Raw genomic sequence first — 19,970 nt, 5'->3', positions numbered from 1 at the left:
ATCCAATGGTTTGTACATACATATACAAATGAGTTTGTAAGCAAGCGGTTGCCGACACACTGTCTCACGAAGAGTTTGTGGTAACTTGCTTTTGAAAGGTGCAGTCCTTGTATTGTATGGTGTTTAGGTGCCTTTTGATTTACGTAAAAGTTTTTTTTATGTATAATTAATTTTAAAATTACTTATTTCAGTAGTTAATCGAGAATTTATTATCAAGATCGTATACAATACGGAAGAGTATTCTTTTTTTAAATTTCTCTACAGTGCTGGATAGTGATTTTAACCCGATTTTAATGCCTTGTTTCTTATAATGATTAAAGAAAAGAATCTTCAGCTTTACTTCTTGATATTATTTTAGAAGCATAAATTTATTTTATATCACAATTTACACACGACGAGCATATGCCAGTACTTAAATTCCTTTTCAATGTTTAGTATATATACCTCAAAATCTAAAATACTTAGTATCGAATACCCACACCGTACCATGACTACAAGATCTCGTAATAAGTTTATCTAGTACACGGTTCCTCCATTCGTTCCACTGTGCACTAGCTAACCGAATTTTTCGGCGTTGCGCGAACTCAAAATACGTTTACAGTGTGTTCGTTAGCTCGTAATTTAATATGATCATGTAAAGTGAAGCGCGGGAGCGACGTTGTATTATTTAGTTTGTAGACAGTTTATAGATGAAAACGGTTATGTGCGTGCATTAGCTTATATAACTATTGTGACTATGTACAAGAAAGACTTGAAAAAAAATACAAAAGAATTGAACAATTGATGACAAAAAAGAAAGCCAGGAGTTTCTTTCTGCCTTTCTTCTTCGGGTAGTCATCACTTAGGTAGCCAGTGAAAGGCTGGTAAGTTAGCTAGGTTAGGGCTCATGTCCTCGCCGGTGAGGATCGCGACGCGTTACCCTTCTATTTCCCCCTACTTACCAGCCCGAGCTGGTTACTTCGGTTTGTACCTTGTTTATATTATAAATATTATCGCTAATTTAAAATATTCATAGTTATATAAGTAATTTTAATAATTGTTTAGAAATAATAATAATTATTCTTATGCTTTGTTTTGACGTATCATAAGTGCAACTTCGTTCGATTATGTGATAAATAAAGTATTTTTTTTTAAACGAAATAAAATTTGATATTTTTGTGTTTAAAGCATCTCACAGACAGGCGCGGCTTGCGGTGGCAGTGGTGTATTCATTGTATTCACTAGCAATGTAAGCGAGTCTTCAAACACGTGCGGACTTGACGCGGCCTCTGCGCGGCTGCCCGCAGTCAAATTTTGCGTCGCAAAAATGACGGTAAACACAGAAATTTTGATTGAAACAATGAAATTATTCTGTTCTATATGTTCATCACACCTCGATTTTAAAACTTTAAGATCAAAAACAAGGTATCGGATAATATCATTGAAATACTTAAATGCGATGGTGAGTAAAGCGCTAAATAAATCAAACATTTATGTTTTTCATCTTAAAGAGTTATTGCTACCCATGTTGACCATCAACGTCTGAGCAAAAATACTTAAGCGAATGGCACTTCAGACTGCCACTGCAACCATGGCAGTATTGCCGCGGCTGCCCGCCACCGCAAGCCGCGCCTCTCTGAAAGACGCTTGGTATTTAAAACACTAGAAACAAAATTGTTTTATATAATAAGTACTTATACCAATTTCGCTAACGTCAACTGATGATCTATAACAGTATTAGTTTTAAAATTAATTGTAAGAAAGTAGTAATTATAATTATTTCTCTTCGAGTGATTGCATTATCTACTACGGTGTAACGCTGCCCTTTAATATGTTTACAGGAAAACAACAAGAATGGATATACATTATATATATACCAATTTTTATTATTCTGCAAGTTGAAAATAAATGCGAAGCAATCATTATAATTCAGTTAAATTACATCAGTTCCAGAGCGGAGATATGAAAGTAAATAAGTGACCACAATCCGTTGATGGCGTTGCACGTTCATTTCATTACCGTCCCAACGATAAGCCAGCGCTGTATCGCATGCATATAATACAGCGACGCATAATTTGATTGAAACAATAAAATTATTATAAATCTTTTCCATTTTCATCCAAATTGTATTGCATCGAGTTTCATGCGTAATCCGATTTCGATTGATCATGCGACGATTTATAATCAACAAATTTATTATATTAATAATGGATGGCAATATAGACTTTATTTGTATGCATTTAAATGTTCTGCTAACGGAATTATAATAGTGGTTAGCGTGTAAAGCTGGTCACATAGTACTAACATTGAAATATTTAAAAATAATATGCAATGAATACAATAGGATAAAGAATGGTTGCCGTTAAAAGTATTTGCCAAGGATAATTGATTTTAGAACGATTTCTTTTTTTGTTGTCTCTTGTTTTCGCAGTTTTGAAGGACAGTATCGTTAGAAAAAACCTACCACTTTCTTAGGATATTTTTTATTTTTCTTTAGTTGGTGTGAGACATACTTCTTGTATACAAAAAATTTCTTAACCAAAGAACGAAATAAAATAACAAAAGTAATCAAAACGGCTTTGTTATTTTAAAAAATGATCGTGTAAACCCTGCCTTACAATGTCCTATGATCGAAACTATGCAGTCTGCCTAAGCCCGCCAGAATCTATCCAATTATTTGGGACACAATGAATGGGATAACACTGGACATCGCGACAAACCAACGGTGTCGAATCGACGAATCATCGGGAACGTCATCGGATTTGCGCCGTGATTGTTGTTTGCTGATATTGAGCCGGGAGATTGGAAGAGAATCCCCGTTAATATGATTATGATTATTGACCTTTAATTTTGGAACGAAATTGTTTTACCATTGTTAATTTAAGGGGCTGTTTGAAGACTTGTGAGTAAATTCTGATCTTCACATAAATATAAATCGATCAAATACAAAAGACAATAATCTATGCTCCCAAATAAATATGAATAAAATGAGTTATATCTACATTCAATTAATCAAATAAAATTTACTTAAAACTTGTGGAACAGACCCTTAATATTGTGTAATTTTAATCAGAATGAAAAAATAATTAATGTATTACAATATAAAATATTTTTCGCAATTTATATCGTAATAAAGTAAAATAAAAATTCATTAGTCACGTAGGCGAACATAGTTGTACGTTGTAATTATTAAAGACAATAATAGTATAAACAAGTGAAAACTCGTACAGCAATCAAAACTATATTTATTTGGGAGAAAACAATTACTTAGGAGACAAATATGTATACATCGCACGGGGCTAGTCGTGCGCGCGCCTGTCATCCACCGCCACCTTGTGACAGAGTTCACACGTAAGCATCACGTCGCGCTCCGATTGGCGGAGCGCGTAAATCACGTCATCGGGGAGCCAATGGCGGTGCGTTATACGTACGAGTCCGCGAAGAGCTCGAGATTTAAACCGAAAGCGGATACCTTCGTTACAGCCTCCCCCTCTAATCCAAACAATGCGCCCACGCGTTTGGAATAGCTTTTTACACAGCTATAAAATATATAAAAAAACGACCCACAAAAGTATACGAGCATCCCCAAAGGTTACTTGCCCATAAAAGACTAACAGTTTTTCCGCGGGCGACCTCTCCCACGTTTTTCGCGTACCGGAGATTCCGACTGGCCGACAAATGGTGTCAGCTGAGACACATGATACTTCCCTAAAGTATCGCCGTCGCCGTTCTCTAGGCGATAAGTAGTACTACTCAACACTTCTTTTATGACATAAGGTCCGTCGCGTCGCGGTATGAATTTAGGGGTTTGACCACGAACGGTATCGTTGGACCCATGAGTTTTTAGCAACACTAGATCGCCCACTTTGTAGTCGGGTGCGGGCCGACGTTTCTCGTCCGCGTACCTTTTCTGAATTGCCTGAGCCTTTTCATGCGCATCTCTTGCATCAATTAAGACCGTTGTCAGACGTTTCAAGTAGGGCGTGAAGTTAGCCACAAACCTGTCGCCATCCAGAACAGTGCGCATGTCGTGCACGACATCTGCAGGCGCACGAATCTCTCGTCCAAACATAAGCATAGCCGGAGAAAACGATGTACTATGTGTAACGGCTGAGTTCATCGCGAACCTGACAGCAGCCAAATGAACATCCCAAGTGGAATGGTCTTGACCGACGTAAGCAGCTAGCTGTGGTTTTAGGTCGCGGTTTTGCGTTCGACCGGGTTCGCCTCAGGGTGATAGTAAGGTGTCAGCGCCTGATCTATACCAAATGCAAAGCATACCTGTTGCATTACCTCGCTGATAAACTGCACGCCGTTATCGCTAATGAGCCTGCGAGGAACACCATAGCGTAAGAAAACTTCATTGATTAAAGTTTCGGCACAAAGAATACTCGTAGCACTCTGCAATGGAAACAATTCCACCCACCTGGAACAGACATCCTCGGCAATAAGGATCCACCGGTTACCCGACTTTGTGACGGGAAGGGGACCGAACAGGTCTACAGCAACTACCTCAAACCTTTGCGCTGCAGCCGGAGACTGCACCAACCCCGCTGGTTTACGTGCGTCAACTTTGTAACGTTGACACGAAGTACACTGTTTGACATAATCAGTCACGGATGCCCTCATGCCTGGCCAATAATAACGCGAAGCGATGCGCTGCAGAGTACGCTCAACACCTAGATGACCTGCTGTCGGGGCGTCGTGGTATTCAAACAGAATTTTGGGTCTCTGACCAATCGGGACGACGAGACAGGCATCGTCGTCGTCGCTGGGCTCCGGGTTGTACCTGTAAAGTACACCGTCGGACATGATATAACCGCGGTCTGCCCACGGTCTCCCCCTAAACGGTTCGTCCGTTGCTTCCAAGTCCTCCATAATCTTTTGACGTCTGGATCTTGGAGCTGCAAGTCTCTGTAGTTGGACACACTTTCTGACGGGACATCAACAACTGCGTGACATAGGTCGCAACGGCCCGCCTCCTCTGTACAGGCGGGGCGTGACAGTGTGTCGGCGATTACATTCGACTTACCGGGGTGTACTCGATGCGCAGGTCGAATTCCTGTAGAGTAAGCGCCCACCGAGTCAAACGACCGCTCGGAGACTTAATGCTCATCAACCACTTCAGCGGTTGATGGTCTGATTTAACAATAATCTGTGCCCCTTCAATATAACCGCGGAACTTACCGACAGCCCACACTACAGCTAGTGCTTCCCTCTCAGTCGTCGTGTAGTTCCGTTCAGCCTGGGTTAACAGGCGGCTAGCGTATTCTACGGGGCGCTCATCGGACCCCTCCCTGCATTAGGACCGCCCTAGACAGTAGCCACTGCTGTCGGTCCTAAGGATAAACGGTTGGTGTGGTCAGCTTGCCGCAATATCGGCGCGGACACCAAAAGCTGCTTAAGGTGATCGAATGCGGAGTGTTCTTCAACCGACCAACGCCAAACACTCCCCCTTCTTCAACAGTGCCGTCAATGGCCTGGCTATTTCGGCATAGTTGGGTATAAAACGCCTAAACCAACTTGATGTTTGCAAGAAACATTTGAGATGCTTTAGATTCGTCGGCTTAGCCATGTCATTGATAGCAGCTGTCTTTTCGGGGTCCACCTGGATACCGCCTGGTACGATCAGGTGCCCAAGAAACTTGACAGAATCACGAGCGAAGACACTTTTGGTGCGGTTCACTCGCAAGTTAAATAATTCTAGCCTATCAAAGACGGCTTGCAGGTCCTCCAAGTGCTTGGTGAAAGAATCAGAAAGGACAATTAGATCATCGAGATAACATAAAAGAGTAGTACCTGGTAGGTTAGATTTAAATCTATCCATCAGGCGCTGGAAAGTAGCCCCGGAATTGCGGAGGCCCATCGGCATCCGCTTGAACCTAAAGGTACCGATCGGAGTGATGAACGCAGTTTTGTCGCGATCTTCCTCTGCCACAGACACCTGAAAATATCCGGATTGCAAATCAAGAGTTGTCATGAAGTTTGTCGTCTTAGCAGCATGCAGCACATCGTCCATGCGCGGCAACGGGTATCTATCGGGCTCTGTAACAGCATTTAGCTTCCGATAGTCTATACAAAGTCGTGCGCTTCCATCCTTCTTAGGGACCAGGACGATGTTGGCTGCCCACGGGGACTCCGCACTCCTCGATAACGTCAGCGCGCTGTAGTTTGTCCAACTCTTTCTCCAAAATGGCCACCTTTGCAGGTGACATGCGGTATGGTTGAGAAGCTATGGGTTCTTGCTTCTCGTCCGTCTTAATGCGATGCGTTATAAAACCAGTAGGCTCACCTTCCACAGCGAAACGGCTGGCGTACCTGGCGATCATCTCATTCATCTGGGCCCGTTGTTCTTCGGACAGATGGGCACCTTCATCGGGCCTCAAGCTCAAAGGCGAGGCGTCGGTGCAAAGAAGGTCCGCTCCTCCTGCGGACTTTACACTGTACGATCGCACGAAGTCGTACACGCGGTCGGGTGTAGAGGTGAAACTCCACTTCCCTTCCAGTAAGTTGATCGCAATGCCGGCACGCTTGATGAAATCGCAACCCAAAAGCGTTCTTGCGTCCGCCCCAGGGATCACAATAAACGTAGTAGGTATCTCACGATCCTGTAATTTAACCATAACCGTATATAAGTAACAATCACGTAACGTTTCGTTACCATCGGCTAAGCGTATATTTCGCTGCGACTTCAAAAAGCGGACACCGGCTCTCTGAAATAAGCGGTGCAGCAACGAGCTGGCAATACAGTGCGTAGCTCCTGTGTCCATGATAGCAACGCCGGCTTCCCCCAAAACACTAATGCTTACCACAGCGTGACACTGGTCGTGGTCGGTATTATTCTGGGGTGCGGAATATCTCACATCGACAATATCCGTAGAAACGGCGCTGAGGCTATCGGGTGCTATTCGTTCACATTCGGGAACCAATCGTAAACGATCACAAAAATTTACTGGAACAGTTGTATTATAATTACTATAGCAACCGTGTTTACCAGAATACGTACGTTTGTCAGAATAAGGCGCTTTGCTCCGGTCGGTCGGCGATGTTTTGTTATAGGTATATGAATTATCGGGGACGGAACTATCCGAATAACAATCGTCGCATTTTATCATATTAAACGATAAAGCGTCTGAAGGAGCTTTTGCATTATTATTATTACATTTGTGACATTTAGATTTCACTACGCCGAGTTGTCCACACCCGTAACAACGTATGGATTGGTCACCTGCGGAAGAACGTTTTTCCATACTATTTTTATAGTTCCTACATTCATCTATATCATGACCATAGTTCCTACAATACGAACAGCGTTTACGTTGGGGTTTGGAGGCACTGTTTGGGGTTAAGGGGGTAGGTATAGGTTTATAGACCGAATCGCGAGCACTGTTAGGCACATTATTATGTACTTTGGTAGATATTTTGGGTTTACTTACAGTTTTGGCTCGACAACATACCTCTGCCATTGACTCCTCGACACAGCGTAATTTTACAATTAATTGTTCGAACGTATTCACAGTTTCGCGGGGTAAACGTTTACGTATCTTACGGTCCAATAAGCCGTACACGATATCTATTCTAGCCGCGTCACACAAATCGTACGGTAGCTGGCTTATTAGGGCCCTAATTTTACAGGCAAACACTTCACTGCGCTCCGGTAGTGTATGTTCATAGGCGAAGATCTCACGGAACAGTTTATACGCCGGTTTCACGATGCCGTACATTCCGCGGAGTCTTGCGATGGCATCCTCCCAATCGTGGACGTCCTTTTTGATGCCTTGCCACCAGACTGCTGCGTTTCCGGTGAGAAGCATCGGCAGGCCTCGTACTGCGTTTTCGTCGGTCACTCCGGCACACTCTTTGAACACCAAGACCGCATCGATGAATGCTTCGAGTGTTTCTGCGTCTCCTGTTGTTCCGTCGAAACGGGCTGAACATTTGCTGAAGTTACCCGCTGACTTCATTTTGATGACACCGCCGGCTTCGGGTGAGGCCGAGGTCGTGTTTGCCATAATCGTTTCTAACAATTTTTGATTCGCTTCCGCTTGCGACCTGGCGAATAGCTCCATGATTTTGAACATATGATCCGTTATCGGTGACGTCGCGGCCGGTACCGGCGCGGTCGGCGTCGGCGTCGATGCCTGGGCAGACGGGCCGACAAAGGTGATCTCCTGCTCCGAATCCGAAGTTGTGGGCTGGGGTTCTTCCTTGTCGGCAGCCTGGCCTTGGCCCCGACGGGTAGCAACCCTTTTGCATGGGAACGGCATGCTTCTCCAACAACTATTATAAATGTCTAACGAACTTGTTAGGCTCGGCTACGTGATCGGCCGCTAGTTAGGCGCCACTATAAACAAGTGAAAACTCGTACAGCAATCAAAACTATATTTATTTGGGAGAAAACAATTACTTAGGAGACAAATATGTATACATCGCACGGGGCTAGTCGTGCGCGCGCCTGTCATCCACCGCCACCTTGTGACAGAGTTCACACGTAAGCATCACGTCGCGCTCCGATTGGCGGAGCGCGTAAATCACGTCATCGGGAGCCAATGGCAGTGCGTTATACGTACGAGTCCGCGAAGAGCTCGAGATTTAAACCGAAAGCGGATACCTTCGTTACAATAGTTATTATTAAGAGTTACTTTTATAACTACAGACGTTTACAGACATTTAGTATTAGTGATGTAACGAATGTCATTTTTTGAACATTCGCGAATGCGAATGCGAATGCGAATATCTGCTACCGACATTCGCGAATGCGAATGTGAATGTTTAGTTTTTGTTCAAATTTGGCGCCAATTTTCTATGATGATTATCTAAATTTTATTACTATCTAAGATGATAATTATCTAAACATTAGAAAGTTATGTAGACTGATAAAAAAATTATAGAAGAATTTGTTTTTGTTTCTTTCAATTGCTTTTAATTTCTTAGTTGCTAATGTGTTACAAGTTCTAATGAGAATTACATTTTTAAGCTTTATTAAGTAAACGAAATAATTTTGTTTATTTTTAAAGTTTAATATTCCTCTACTCAAGTTTAATTACTAACTTAAAAACATGGTAAAAATAGTTAATTAATTTGTATGTTTTAAGAAAGAGAGGTATTTTTCTTTGAGAGTCTATAATTTTTTGTTTCTTTGTTTAGACTATATTTATAGTTTATTGTAGAAGAATATTGTTTTAGTTTAGATTTTGATTTTATTAACCTACTATTACACACACACAGTATTACGAATATTATCTCGGAAGGGGTATGCAGAGGCGCAACCAGGGCACCCACTTTTCGCCAAGTGTGTTCCGTCTAATAGTGTGGCAGGGGCGAGCCTATCGTCATGTCGGGCACAAATTTCACAGTCCGGGCTGATACTGAGCAGAAAAACCCAAATATCACTTTGCCCGATCCGGGATTCGAACCCAGGACCTTAGAGCGCCGCCGTACCGCACATGCAGTAGAACTATGCCACCGAGGCAGTCTACCATTATCTTCAAATTTTTTTTTTCTGATATTGACATTCGCAAACCATTCGCAGAAATTTTGCGAATGCGAATGCGAATATCCAAAAATATGCGAATATTCGCGAATGCGAATGCGAATATTCGTTACATCACTATTTAGTATTAGAGGTAAACAAAAAAAAGCATAATGTAACTAAAACAGCCAGCTCGAGCTGAAGGTATATTATAGCACCTAAATTTTAATAAATAATGTCATGGTGGTGTTGACGTTACCACACAATAACTGTAGTCTTAATAAGACACGAGTAGAGATACAATATCCAATTCAGATCAACTTTTCTAATAAGGGAAAACATTTATTATGAACTTTTGTATCATACATATATGTCAGTATAAACCTTTGTATGTCAATGTGTTAAAATATAAGCTGAACAGTAAAGCAAGGCTTGCTCAGCTTTTCAAGACTATAACGAAAGGATTTTTTTAAAACCTTATATACATTTAAACCACGTATTTTTTTTTCATAATTTACTGCATATTAAAGTCAATGGGTGCAAAAGTAATATCGTAATATAATTTAAATAAGGTAGATATTTGTAAATAAACACAATAGATGATGCACAGTAACAATACTAGCAATAAAGACACATACAACATTAGCTAAATTCTGTGCTCCTCAAGTAGGCAACTTCAAGCAAGTAGACAAGGTTCAGTTACTTTAGTTTACAGTATAGGACAGGTAAAAAACAACCATTTGAAATAAAACTAAAACTATTTAACGGATTTTATTCTGCGTAGATCGGACCGTCAACAGCTAAAATTTAAAAAAGTTGTATAATTGTAAAATGTAGGTAGATATTGTTACTTTGACTTTACGGATGAACAACACCTCAGTCCCCCGTGACCATGACGGCTGCAAAGTCTTCGAAACGTCGAGAGAAAATAATAATATAAATAACCGCGATAAAATCCGTTAAATAGTTTTTAGTTTTATTTCAATGTCTAACATTCGCGTAAACATAAGAAATCATTAAACAACCATTTGTATAGAGACAACTTGTATAGGGTGATCCCTATTAAATTAAGATATTCTGCGAAATCTGCAAAATAAACCATCAATCAAATGAAGGGTATGACAAACTACACCAACAAATAAACCAATTGACAAACGGGGACGACTTATTTTTTTCACATCTCGGCAAAGAACTCGTGTTTACAATGCCGCGTAGTTTCTGCAAGACACGTTCAAAGTACAAGTTATTGGCGTATTTGACTTTACGAGTTTTATTTTAGTAGATGTTTTTTGAAGAAGCGGTTAATTATGGTAAAAATGGCGTTAAAAGCAGCTAATTGTTATAATAAAAAAGGCACTTAAAGAAGCTTATGTTTTTACAGAATGATGTAAAAAAAAAACGGTTTGTTTTACAAGTATAACTCATTAAAAATAAATAAGTAGTTACCATTAAGATAATTAGAATATTTATTTTGTAAAATTTATTAGAATATTAAAATGTCCGTAGTTTATGTGATCTTAAATGTTATGTAGAAATAATTATTATTTTTCTTATAAATTGTTTTGTCGTATCATAAGTGCAACTTTGTTCGCTTCTTGAAACTTTTTTGTTTCAGTAAAAAAAAATCGGAGAATGCTCTCATAGAAAATTAATTAACGAATTCCATAAGTTGCAGCTCATTTATTTAACTATAAAATGACTGAATAAAGACTTTTTGTACTTACAGTTTATTTTATATTCGGAAGTATCATTCATTCCCGCTCTTCCTCGTACATTACGTCAATCGTCGCCTCACAACGCCCCTCGCGCGCCACAATAGGCTACATTCACAAACCACGTCTAGATACTTCGTAAGACCAATATTTTCTTGCCGAAGAGGGGATACGTCTATAAATTCCATCCCTATTGATACTTAGTAGCGCATTAGTTCTCCTTTTGTAGAACGGGCCATTCGCTTGAAAAACTGGCTTGTGGGGTTCCACAGACGGTTATTCAGACGTTATTATTTAGGGACGCTTTAATGGGGAATAAGCGTAAACATGACGCGATTTTGTCTGATTCCTTGTGACTTTTATTTGTAAGTTTATTATATTTAGCTATTTTTTTTTTCTATGTTATAATTTTTTTGTAGTTGTTGAAGACTGTTGGCCTGAAAGACCGTTCCTAGTACAAAAGTATCCTTGTGTATTTTTCTGGGATAGAAATACCATCAAATTTCGTATAATGCCACTTTTGTTTTCAACGTGCGATATCCTGAGTGCCGCATTAGTTTAGCTAATTTTTCTCTGCGAGACAACAAGGTAAAACCTTCAAACATTTACACATCACACACGTTGCATCCCTTTACCCTGGAGAGGTTTATAAGGATGATATTTGCATATTCAGTATTGGCCAGGACCGTACTCTACGTAGCGACGCGTGAAGCACACTACAACCAGATCAAAGCAAGGTTCGTTGTTAATTGCCGCTCTTGCGCCTCGCACCCTCGGCCCTATGCACTCAGGGGGCAATTTGTACCTACGCTACCCTTTAGGGGATGGACTAACACATGTTTTGAGTTTCAGGACAGTTTTTTCCTAATTAGCAAACGGGAACTGGCGTGGACATGTGTTAAATATTTTATTTTGTAGGGAACGGTTTGGTGGATATAATTAAGTTTTATTTTCTTGACTCTTGTCGAGTTTTAAATTTTAAATTAAAATTGTTTATTACAAATTACACTTCCATAAAAACTTAAAATTATACATAAATTAATAAAATTACAGGAAATTATTATAAACATGTTGGATTAAAGGTTTGCGAGTTATTGCTATTTTATATCGCCAGGCATGATTACAGGAAAAGATCTGACATATAAATACAAACGTAGTTACTATTATATCAACCACATTTGTAAGCAGTAGCAAAAGCTATACACAAAGACAGTAAACAATTACGTAGTAATTTGCCGTACAAATAGATGCTAAGAGAATACATAAACACAGCCCGTTGTGCTGTGGTAAACATACAAACAAGTGTGCAAATAATAACACTATGTATGCAGAGACGGAATGAGACCTAGATCAGTTTAATCACGTGGTATTCCCTAGACACAGTAATAGTCCGCAGCTTATGGAGATACAACTAGATATTTATTAACGATTTGAATCTTAATTCAGTGCATTTTTTTACAACAAATAGTAACATAGCCGATTAGTTAATGAAAGTTACTTCCGAATATATCGAATATCGACGTTTCATTGCTTATTCAAGCTACGAAAAAAAATGAATACTAGGTGACTCTACATAATACGAATATAGGTATACTTAATATATTTATAGTTATCTGAGTTTTGAAAATACTTAAGTGTACTTAAACGCATAATCAAATTATATTTTAATTTATAAAACGTTGATTACTTAACATACTATTTGTTAGCCTTTATTTGACTCTATCATATACAAATTTATCCCTTCTAAACCTACAATTAGACAAATTTAAACCTATTCTGATTTTTTACAACCAAAACATGGGGACCGCCTCCCCACTACACACCCACTCACTTCATCTCTGTACCCGTGGCACCGGATGCAAATTATTTGCGTGTCCACGCAAACCCTGCGTTGGCAAAAATATATAATACGTGAATATTTGCTTAACACTTTTTTATTTTAACCAACTTAATTTTGGACTAATTCAAAATTGTATTATAATAATACAAGATGCCATTATACATGTTAAAGCTAATAATAGTCAAATAAATACAAGGTAGTATATTATTTACAATTATATTATGATTATAATCGATCTATTCACTATACACATGTCTTTATATCTCTTTTAGATATTTATATAAATCTTATATTCAAATTGTCATTTTCACTTTTGCGTACAACTAAAAAGTCTTTAAAATTGAAATACGACCTTGTAGCTCTCATGCTCATTACGAACCCCTAGAATATATAAAAAACGGTATTTTATTATATTCTTATTACGAAAAATTCGACTTTAACATAATGTGAAAACATTGGTGATATTTAAAAATAAAAGGTAATTGTATTATGGGGCTTTCATTTCCAAACCGCATGTTAAAAGCATTGTGGTTTGTGGTGTGTCATGAAAAGATGTTTGCGACGTGTAATGTGGCATACAATAACGTTTATTTCAATCCGAATTGAATTACTACATAAATATTAGATTTCTTCGAATAAAAATATGGTTGTTTACAAATTCTTATAGCAAGTCACCCACAGTTGATCTAGAATTGGGCTATAAATGCTCCCTATTGTAAATAAAGTCTAGACAATAACTTTAATATGGGTGAATTTTACAAGATTTGACGAGATATCAAAACTTTATCTAGATATAATAGTTTTAAAATCATACGTAAATACTAAAGCATCTGATTGTAGGTACACAATTTTAGCAACAATACCACGTTATAATTTTATTAAAACCCTAAAACTGTTTCAACGAACAACAAAGTATTCAACATTTTTCCGCTGGATTCAAATAACATAAAAGCATTATATTTATCAAAGGCAATACGAGAACGGCGCTTAAAAGTACAAAAAATGAATAGAAAACCAATGCAGCTTTTAAATAGAAAATCTCCCCAATTAGCTGCAAAAGAAAACAAAAACTTATTAAAATTGAGCCCCTTTAATATTAATAAAATGGTAACACGACTGACGGGCGCCAACAAATAACACAAACGCAACATCAAAAGGGACCTTAAACGTTTTCACGGATTCTTTGACAAATTTAATGTTACCTCAAGTTGTTTGGAATGAAAAAATACATACACCAAAGTAATTTATTTTCTCTTGTAGACGTCAAAGCGTGTAGCAAAGAAATCGTTACATCAAAAGTAAGTTTACACCGAGTGCCTCAAGTTGAAAGGTAATGAAATTTGCCATGAAGACTTAGTACGTTCGGATCGATAAGCTTTGCAAATATAGATTATAGACATGAAAATATTGCGATGGTAAAATAAATATTTTTGGTAGCTATATTTAAATTATTGCCGAAGGGGAAGCACGGAGATAGGAGAAATGAAACGACATTATTGGGTAAAAGAGTTTATATTTATCTGGAAAAAATATATTAAAAATTTTCTGCAACCTCAATAAAAATGCATAATGTTTTTGCTCGCTATTCGTCCACGTGAAAATTCTCCTGAATAAAGATCCTACTATACATTTATTGGTATAAAAACTTCCTACATCTACATGCAGTTCAGAACAAAACACACTAGTTATGAAAAACCAGCTCAAAATAATAATTACGCTTGGTTTTAATGAAAATGGCCATGGCGGTGTAATCTGCTCATTTCAACCTGGTATAACAGCAGCAAAGTGGTGCGATATTGCCCAAGATTTCCCATAAAGAAATTTTAATGTAATAAGCTTTCTTTGTGAGCTGGAAATTCAAAGGCTTTTAGTTTATTATCCCAGGTTATGAAACTACCGGCGCTGTACCGGGGCTTAAACTATACGAACTGAATGGTACCCTTTATAAACGGCGAGCGGGTGTAGTATAACTTATGACTTTATTATATTTATTTACTGATTTTATTTGTCCATATTTACAAATTATTCTGCCTAGATTTAATCTGTTAAACAGGACTTTAGTATTGCAGTTAGGCAATTCTTATTATTCTGTTGCAGTGTATAATTCAAAAGCGGCGATAGCCTGATTGGTTTTGGAACGAACTGTGGAGACGAATGTCCGACGCATTGTCCTTGTAAGAGTTCATAACACACTACAAACTGCTAGATATCCTTTGTAGGCCTACCTCTGCTCTAACTCTGGCTAATAGATATGGCTATTAAAGTTTACATAGTAACATATAAATTGTTGTACTCATATCGGCGGAATAACAATAATATCGTAGTTTTGTGAAAATAAATCAAGGTAGCAGTGGCGAAGCGTCTATACAAGCCGATTCCTACCGGTTTACCTTTTGTAAATTAATTAAAAATTATAAAAAAAAACATAACAATATAACTAGAATAAAAATAGTAAGTATATTCAAGCAAGTCATCTTATATTTATTAAATTAAATCAATACTTCAATGATATCTGTCGATCATGTCAATTCGTTAAATAGGAACTCGCGCGCAGTGCTCGCGCCTTATAGTGTTCGAAGTGAACCCGGCCGCGCATAGCTTCCCTCGCGATATTGTTGTCTCTTTCACACGTAGCGCGGTGTCTTTATCTAATCTTTTGGAAGTGACGTAAAGATACATGTGTGCATGCGTGTCTGTGTACTTCAGGGTAACCCGGGAATTTGCGGCTTCATGTTGAGCTATTGGCGCGAAATATTTTTAATAATTTATAATGTATAATTAGTGTTTGTGCGTTATTAATTCTTTTTGGACTCTTTTAGGTACCTATGTTCAAAATATATGATTATTTAGTAAATTTAGAGACTAGACATAATTATATGTTAGACGGAAATTATTAAGGATTAAGATATTTTACTGATTTTAATTTATTGTGAACAGCGTATTAAGTATATTATCTTAACTGTAGAAAAAAATATTTCACCGGGTTCCCTTTTGAAAATTTTCACCCTTCGGTTCGCCACTGCAAGGTAGCTCATTTTTATCGTGGTGCTTGGTCCAGACTAGGGGTCGCATACCGGTATCCCGGATTTCGAAAATACCGGAATACCGGACCAAATTAAGAACTTCAAAATACCGGTATTGATTTTACAAAAACCGGGAGTTTCGGTATTTTCGGTATTTTCATAAAAATAAAATTCAGTACAAAATGTGTGTATAATTATTAATTTCTCGAGTTTTAAATCGCAAAAATTTAAGCTGCTTGCAATTTCATTCATTCGTATAGGCGTATATTCTATAAAGAGCGAGCAAAATACATGGCTTATGGCTATATTGCTACTTTTGTTTTGTTCTAGGCATAGCGGTATTAACTGTTAATTGTTATTTTTATTAGAACTTATTAGAAATATTTTTTGTTCTTTAAAGTCTATTCTCATTATTCAAAGACGTTATTTATCTAAGGACGGAACATTGCTGTGATAACAAGTCTGTTTCTCAGTGCTGACGGCATGGCAGCCTTCGCAGTGCGTAGACGTAGGGCCGTTGTGATTGGCTAATATTGTGATACATCTTGAATCTAGTTGGCTGTCAGGTTAACAAAGCTGAACAAACAGCAAGCTGTCAGATAAACAAAGCTGAGAAACATAACAGGGGGAATAGATGTAAAATACAACCTGTTTAAAAGCCTTGAGCTGCCTACAATAAAGGCCTGGTATTTCATGGCAATTTCGCGAGGTTTACCGAAAGGCCGAAATTGTCTTTATTTATCCTATCTACAGCTGCGGACACACAATCGACTTGCTCCTGAGAATAAATTTGCAAATCATCAGCATACAGGTGGTACGCACATTGAAGATTTTATTTTAAGAGGTTTATGAAGATAGAGAACAATAATGGGGAGAGTATGCCGCCTTGAGGGACGCCACGGTCTATATCGCGCCAGCTAGACGAAGAATCTTCTAGGCGCACCAACTGTTGGCGTCCCTGAAGATATAACGAGAACTTATTCAGTGCCGTGGGCGAGATCATAAGGTGGGAAAGGTTTGCAAGAAGAATGTCGTGACTGACTATATTGAAGGCGTCGGAGAAATCAACCAAAGCCAAAACATCGCCTTGAAATCCTCCATGCCCGCCCTAATATCGCCAGTCACTTTGAGGAGTGTAATAGTGCTATGGCCAGGCCTGAATCCAGACTGTATCACAGTAGGTTGTTTCGGTGCACATCCTCAGACAGTTGCTTGTGAGCACAGGCCTCGAGCACTTTCGAGAGAAAAGAAAGAATGGATATGGGACGGAAATGCTTAGCAAGTGATGGGTTAGGGATTTTAGGAAGAAGGATAGCAATAGCTCTCCGCCACAAAGACGGAAAGATACCAGTGCTGGGAGGCGTTAATGATATGGGACATGATTGGTAGAAGTTGGTCCAGGATAGGGATTATCATGCGACGACTGATGTTGTCACAGGCACTGGATTTAATGGACAGAATGACTTTTCTAATTTCACCCAATGGCACAGAAGAAAAAAGAAAAGCATTAATGTTAGGCCTGGATAGACCCGCTAAGAAATCTATGGTACGACGCCTAGTTTGGTGATCAATCATGGTAACAGATGTGAAATGTTTATTAATGTCATCCAAACCAATAGTCGCACCGTGGAGATCTATGTTTTTAACTTTGCCAATACCCAGAGTTCCGAGGAATCTCCAGATACTGGCTGACGAGGAAGAAGAAATATTACTGAGAATGTGTCGGCGTTAGCAATACGTACCATCTGGTTACACCGATTCCTTGCAGCCTTAAAAAGGCACCAGTTCTCCTCCGAACGATAACTTCTGTACTGGCGAAAAGCCCGATCCCTTCGTCTCATCGCCACCCTAACCCCATGTGTAATTCATGGTGCAGGAGGATGTTTTAATTTAATTTTCTTTAAAGGGGCATGGGTATCAAAGAGTGAAGTGACAACGCCTTTAAAAATTGCTACTTTATCGTCAACAGAGGTGGCTGCCAATAGGTGATCCCAGTTAAAGTTAGCAGCGTCTCCTTTCAGCTTATCCGCATCAATGCGACCAAAACTACGCAAATGTAATATCTTAGAAGGGAATTTGGGAGGTTTTAGGGCATAAGACATGTAGATGAGATCATGGTGAGAGAAGCCAGGAGCGGAAAATTGACCGTGGGAGAAAACAGGGGAAGGAGCAGAGATGAGGATAATGTCAAGCCAAGTGTCGTGACCATCCATATTATGGTGGGTGGCTTGCAGTGGTAGGACATACAGTTCATCAGAATCAAGGACAGTAAGGAGTTTACGAGATCGGGAAGAGTGGCTGGAAAGTAGATCAGTATTTAAATCACCCATGATGATGTGATGAGCATATTCTGATCTTATAGATTCCAGAACTGTTTCCAGACTGGAGAAGTAATCAAGAGATGGGGACAGTAAATAACACCTAGTAAGGTTTTCACTCTCTTGACCCAAACCTCAAGAAACAGAAATTTCGCATAAGCAGAATCATAAGCAGAGGAAGATATTACAGTTTTATATTTCAGGTCGCTACGTAAATATATAGCGACTTCGCCCCCTCTCCTGTCAACTCGATCATTTCTAATCAAAATGAAACCAGGGAGGGGGTAAAGGGTAGAAGGAAGGTGAGGTTTGAGCCAGCTCTCAGAAATCAGAACGGCGTGAACGTTGGCTTACGAAAATAATCTCTTTTCATTCAGCCTTTAACTAATTACTAAGCTGTCATTAAAATTTGACTAATTACTAAATTAAATGTATGTATATTTCTTATTTTTCTAATATTTCTTCAAATACCGGAAATACCGAAAATACCGGAATACCGGAATTTATTTTAGGTCAATTTTTTTTTTTTTTTTTTTATAATTCGTCCTTATAGGACAGGCTATAGTCTTACGACCATACTGCCTAGTCTTACGTATTTAATATTTTTATTTTAGGTCAATACCGAAAATACCGGTTTTGAAAAATGGTCCGGTATTGCGACCCCTAGTCCAGACTCAAGAGCGGACTATTTATAAGGTACTCCTAAGAAATAATTACCTACTACCTAGGCATATAAGTTTCTCTTTACGCTGTTCTTTTATTAAATAACCCACGGAGCGATCTCCGGATTTATTTTATTCCAGCAAGCTTATACTACGAGAGTCGCTGTACTGCGAGTGCTCTAAAGATGATAAGTATGTATGACAATAATAAGTAACAACGCACAATATTGTTATACTTACAGTTTTGTATGGTTTTACGTAATCTTTGGAACAGTACAAAGTCGTCGTGTTAATAAACATCGGGACACGAACTAAGTAGGTACCATTTTTTTTTTTTTTTATTATTGAGTTCAAGAAGCATACGAATTATAACCGACATATTAATTGAATATCGACTTTTTTCTCATAATTGTAACATATTATATTCCAATGCCTTATCTTATCTATCTAATATTATATTTAATGCGACTGTGAAAATGTTTGGATATTTAGACGTTTGGATTTTTTTAGAAGTAAGTAAGTGCTGAAATAGCTGAACGAATTTCATCCATCTCCTGGATTAGCACATAATCTACTTTTTATCTCGGTAATTTGCTCCCATAGGAAATTATGTTATTTTTAATCACCCAAAAATACACACACTCGCTTACGCCTTTTGTCGTCAAAGGGGTAAGTAGAGATGCAACAGGTGTAACCACTTTTCGACGTGTGTATTCCGTTCCATGTGATAAGGGATGAGCCTATTGCCATATCGGACACAGATTCCAGACTCAGAGCTCTTACTGAGTAGAAAATTCCAATATCACTGCCCAATCCGGGCATCAAGCCTAAGCCTTCAGTACTGCAGTCGTACCCTAACACAACTACGCCACCGAGGCAGTCATTTTTTAATGAGACTCAAAATAGATGACTCTAGCGTCTTACAAATAAAGCTATGGATCGCTACAGTGTTATAGGGACTTTT

The 19,970-nt window shown here is 38.7% G+C and overlaps 1 protein-coding gene across 1 annotated transcript; it reads right to left on the bottom strand.

Moving 5' to 3' along the window:
- Window positions 1-3,278: 3,278 nt before the first annotated feature.
- Window positions 3,279-8,246, bottom strand: LOC119190566. Its single transcript, XM_037442766.1, has 9 exons — window positions 7,529-8,246; window positions 6,789-6,931; window positions 6,089-6,587; window positions 5,417-6,024; window positions 5,012-5,224; window positions 4,406-4,893; window positions 4,191-4,309; window positions 3,635-4,020; window positions 3,279-3,311 (listed from the first exon to the last, which is right to left on the bottom strand). Exons 1-9 carry the CDS (start codon window positions 8,244-8,246, stop codon window positions 3,279-3,281), a joined length of 3,207 nt encoding a protein of 1,068 aa, XP_037298663.1.
- Between the last annotated feature and the right edge of the window lie 11,724 nt (window positions 8,247-19,970).

The sequence above is a fragment of the Manduca sexta genome, chromosome 25 (assembly GCF_014839805.1).
Source record: "Manduca sexta isolate Smith_Timp_Sample1 chromosome 25, JHU_Msex_v1.0, whole genome shotgun sequence".
Taxonomy (NCBI): Eukaryota; Metazoa; Arthropoda; class Insecta; order Lepidoptera; family Sphingidae; genus Manduca; species Manduca sexta.
The sequence above is the reverse complement of the archived record's forward strand: the minus strand, read 5'-3'. Positions and strand labels throughout refer to the sequence as shown.

Coding starts and splice junctions, on each gene's coding strand:
- LOC119190566 (XM_037442766.1), bottom strand. CDS start 8,246: ATGCCGTTCCCATGCAAAAGGGTTGCTACCCGTCGGGGCCAAGGCCAG. Junction 6,588..6,788: donor ACGACCAGTGTCACGCTGTG/GTAAGCATTAGT, acceptor GTTAAATTACAG/GATCGTGAGATACCTACTAC. Junction 4,894..5,011: donor TGCGCATCGAGTACACCCCG/GTAAGTCGAATG, acceptor GTCCAACTACAG/AGACTTGCAGCTCCAAGATC.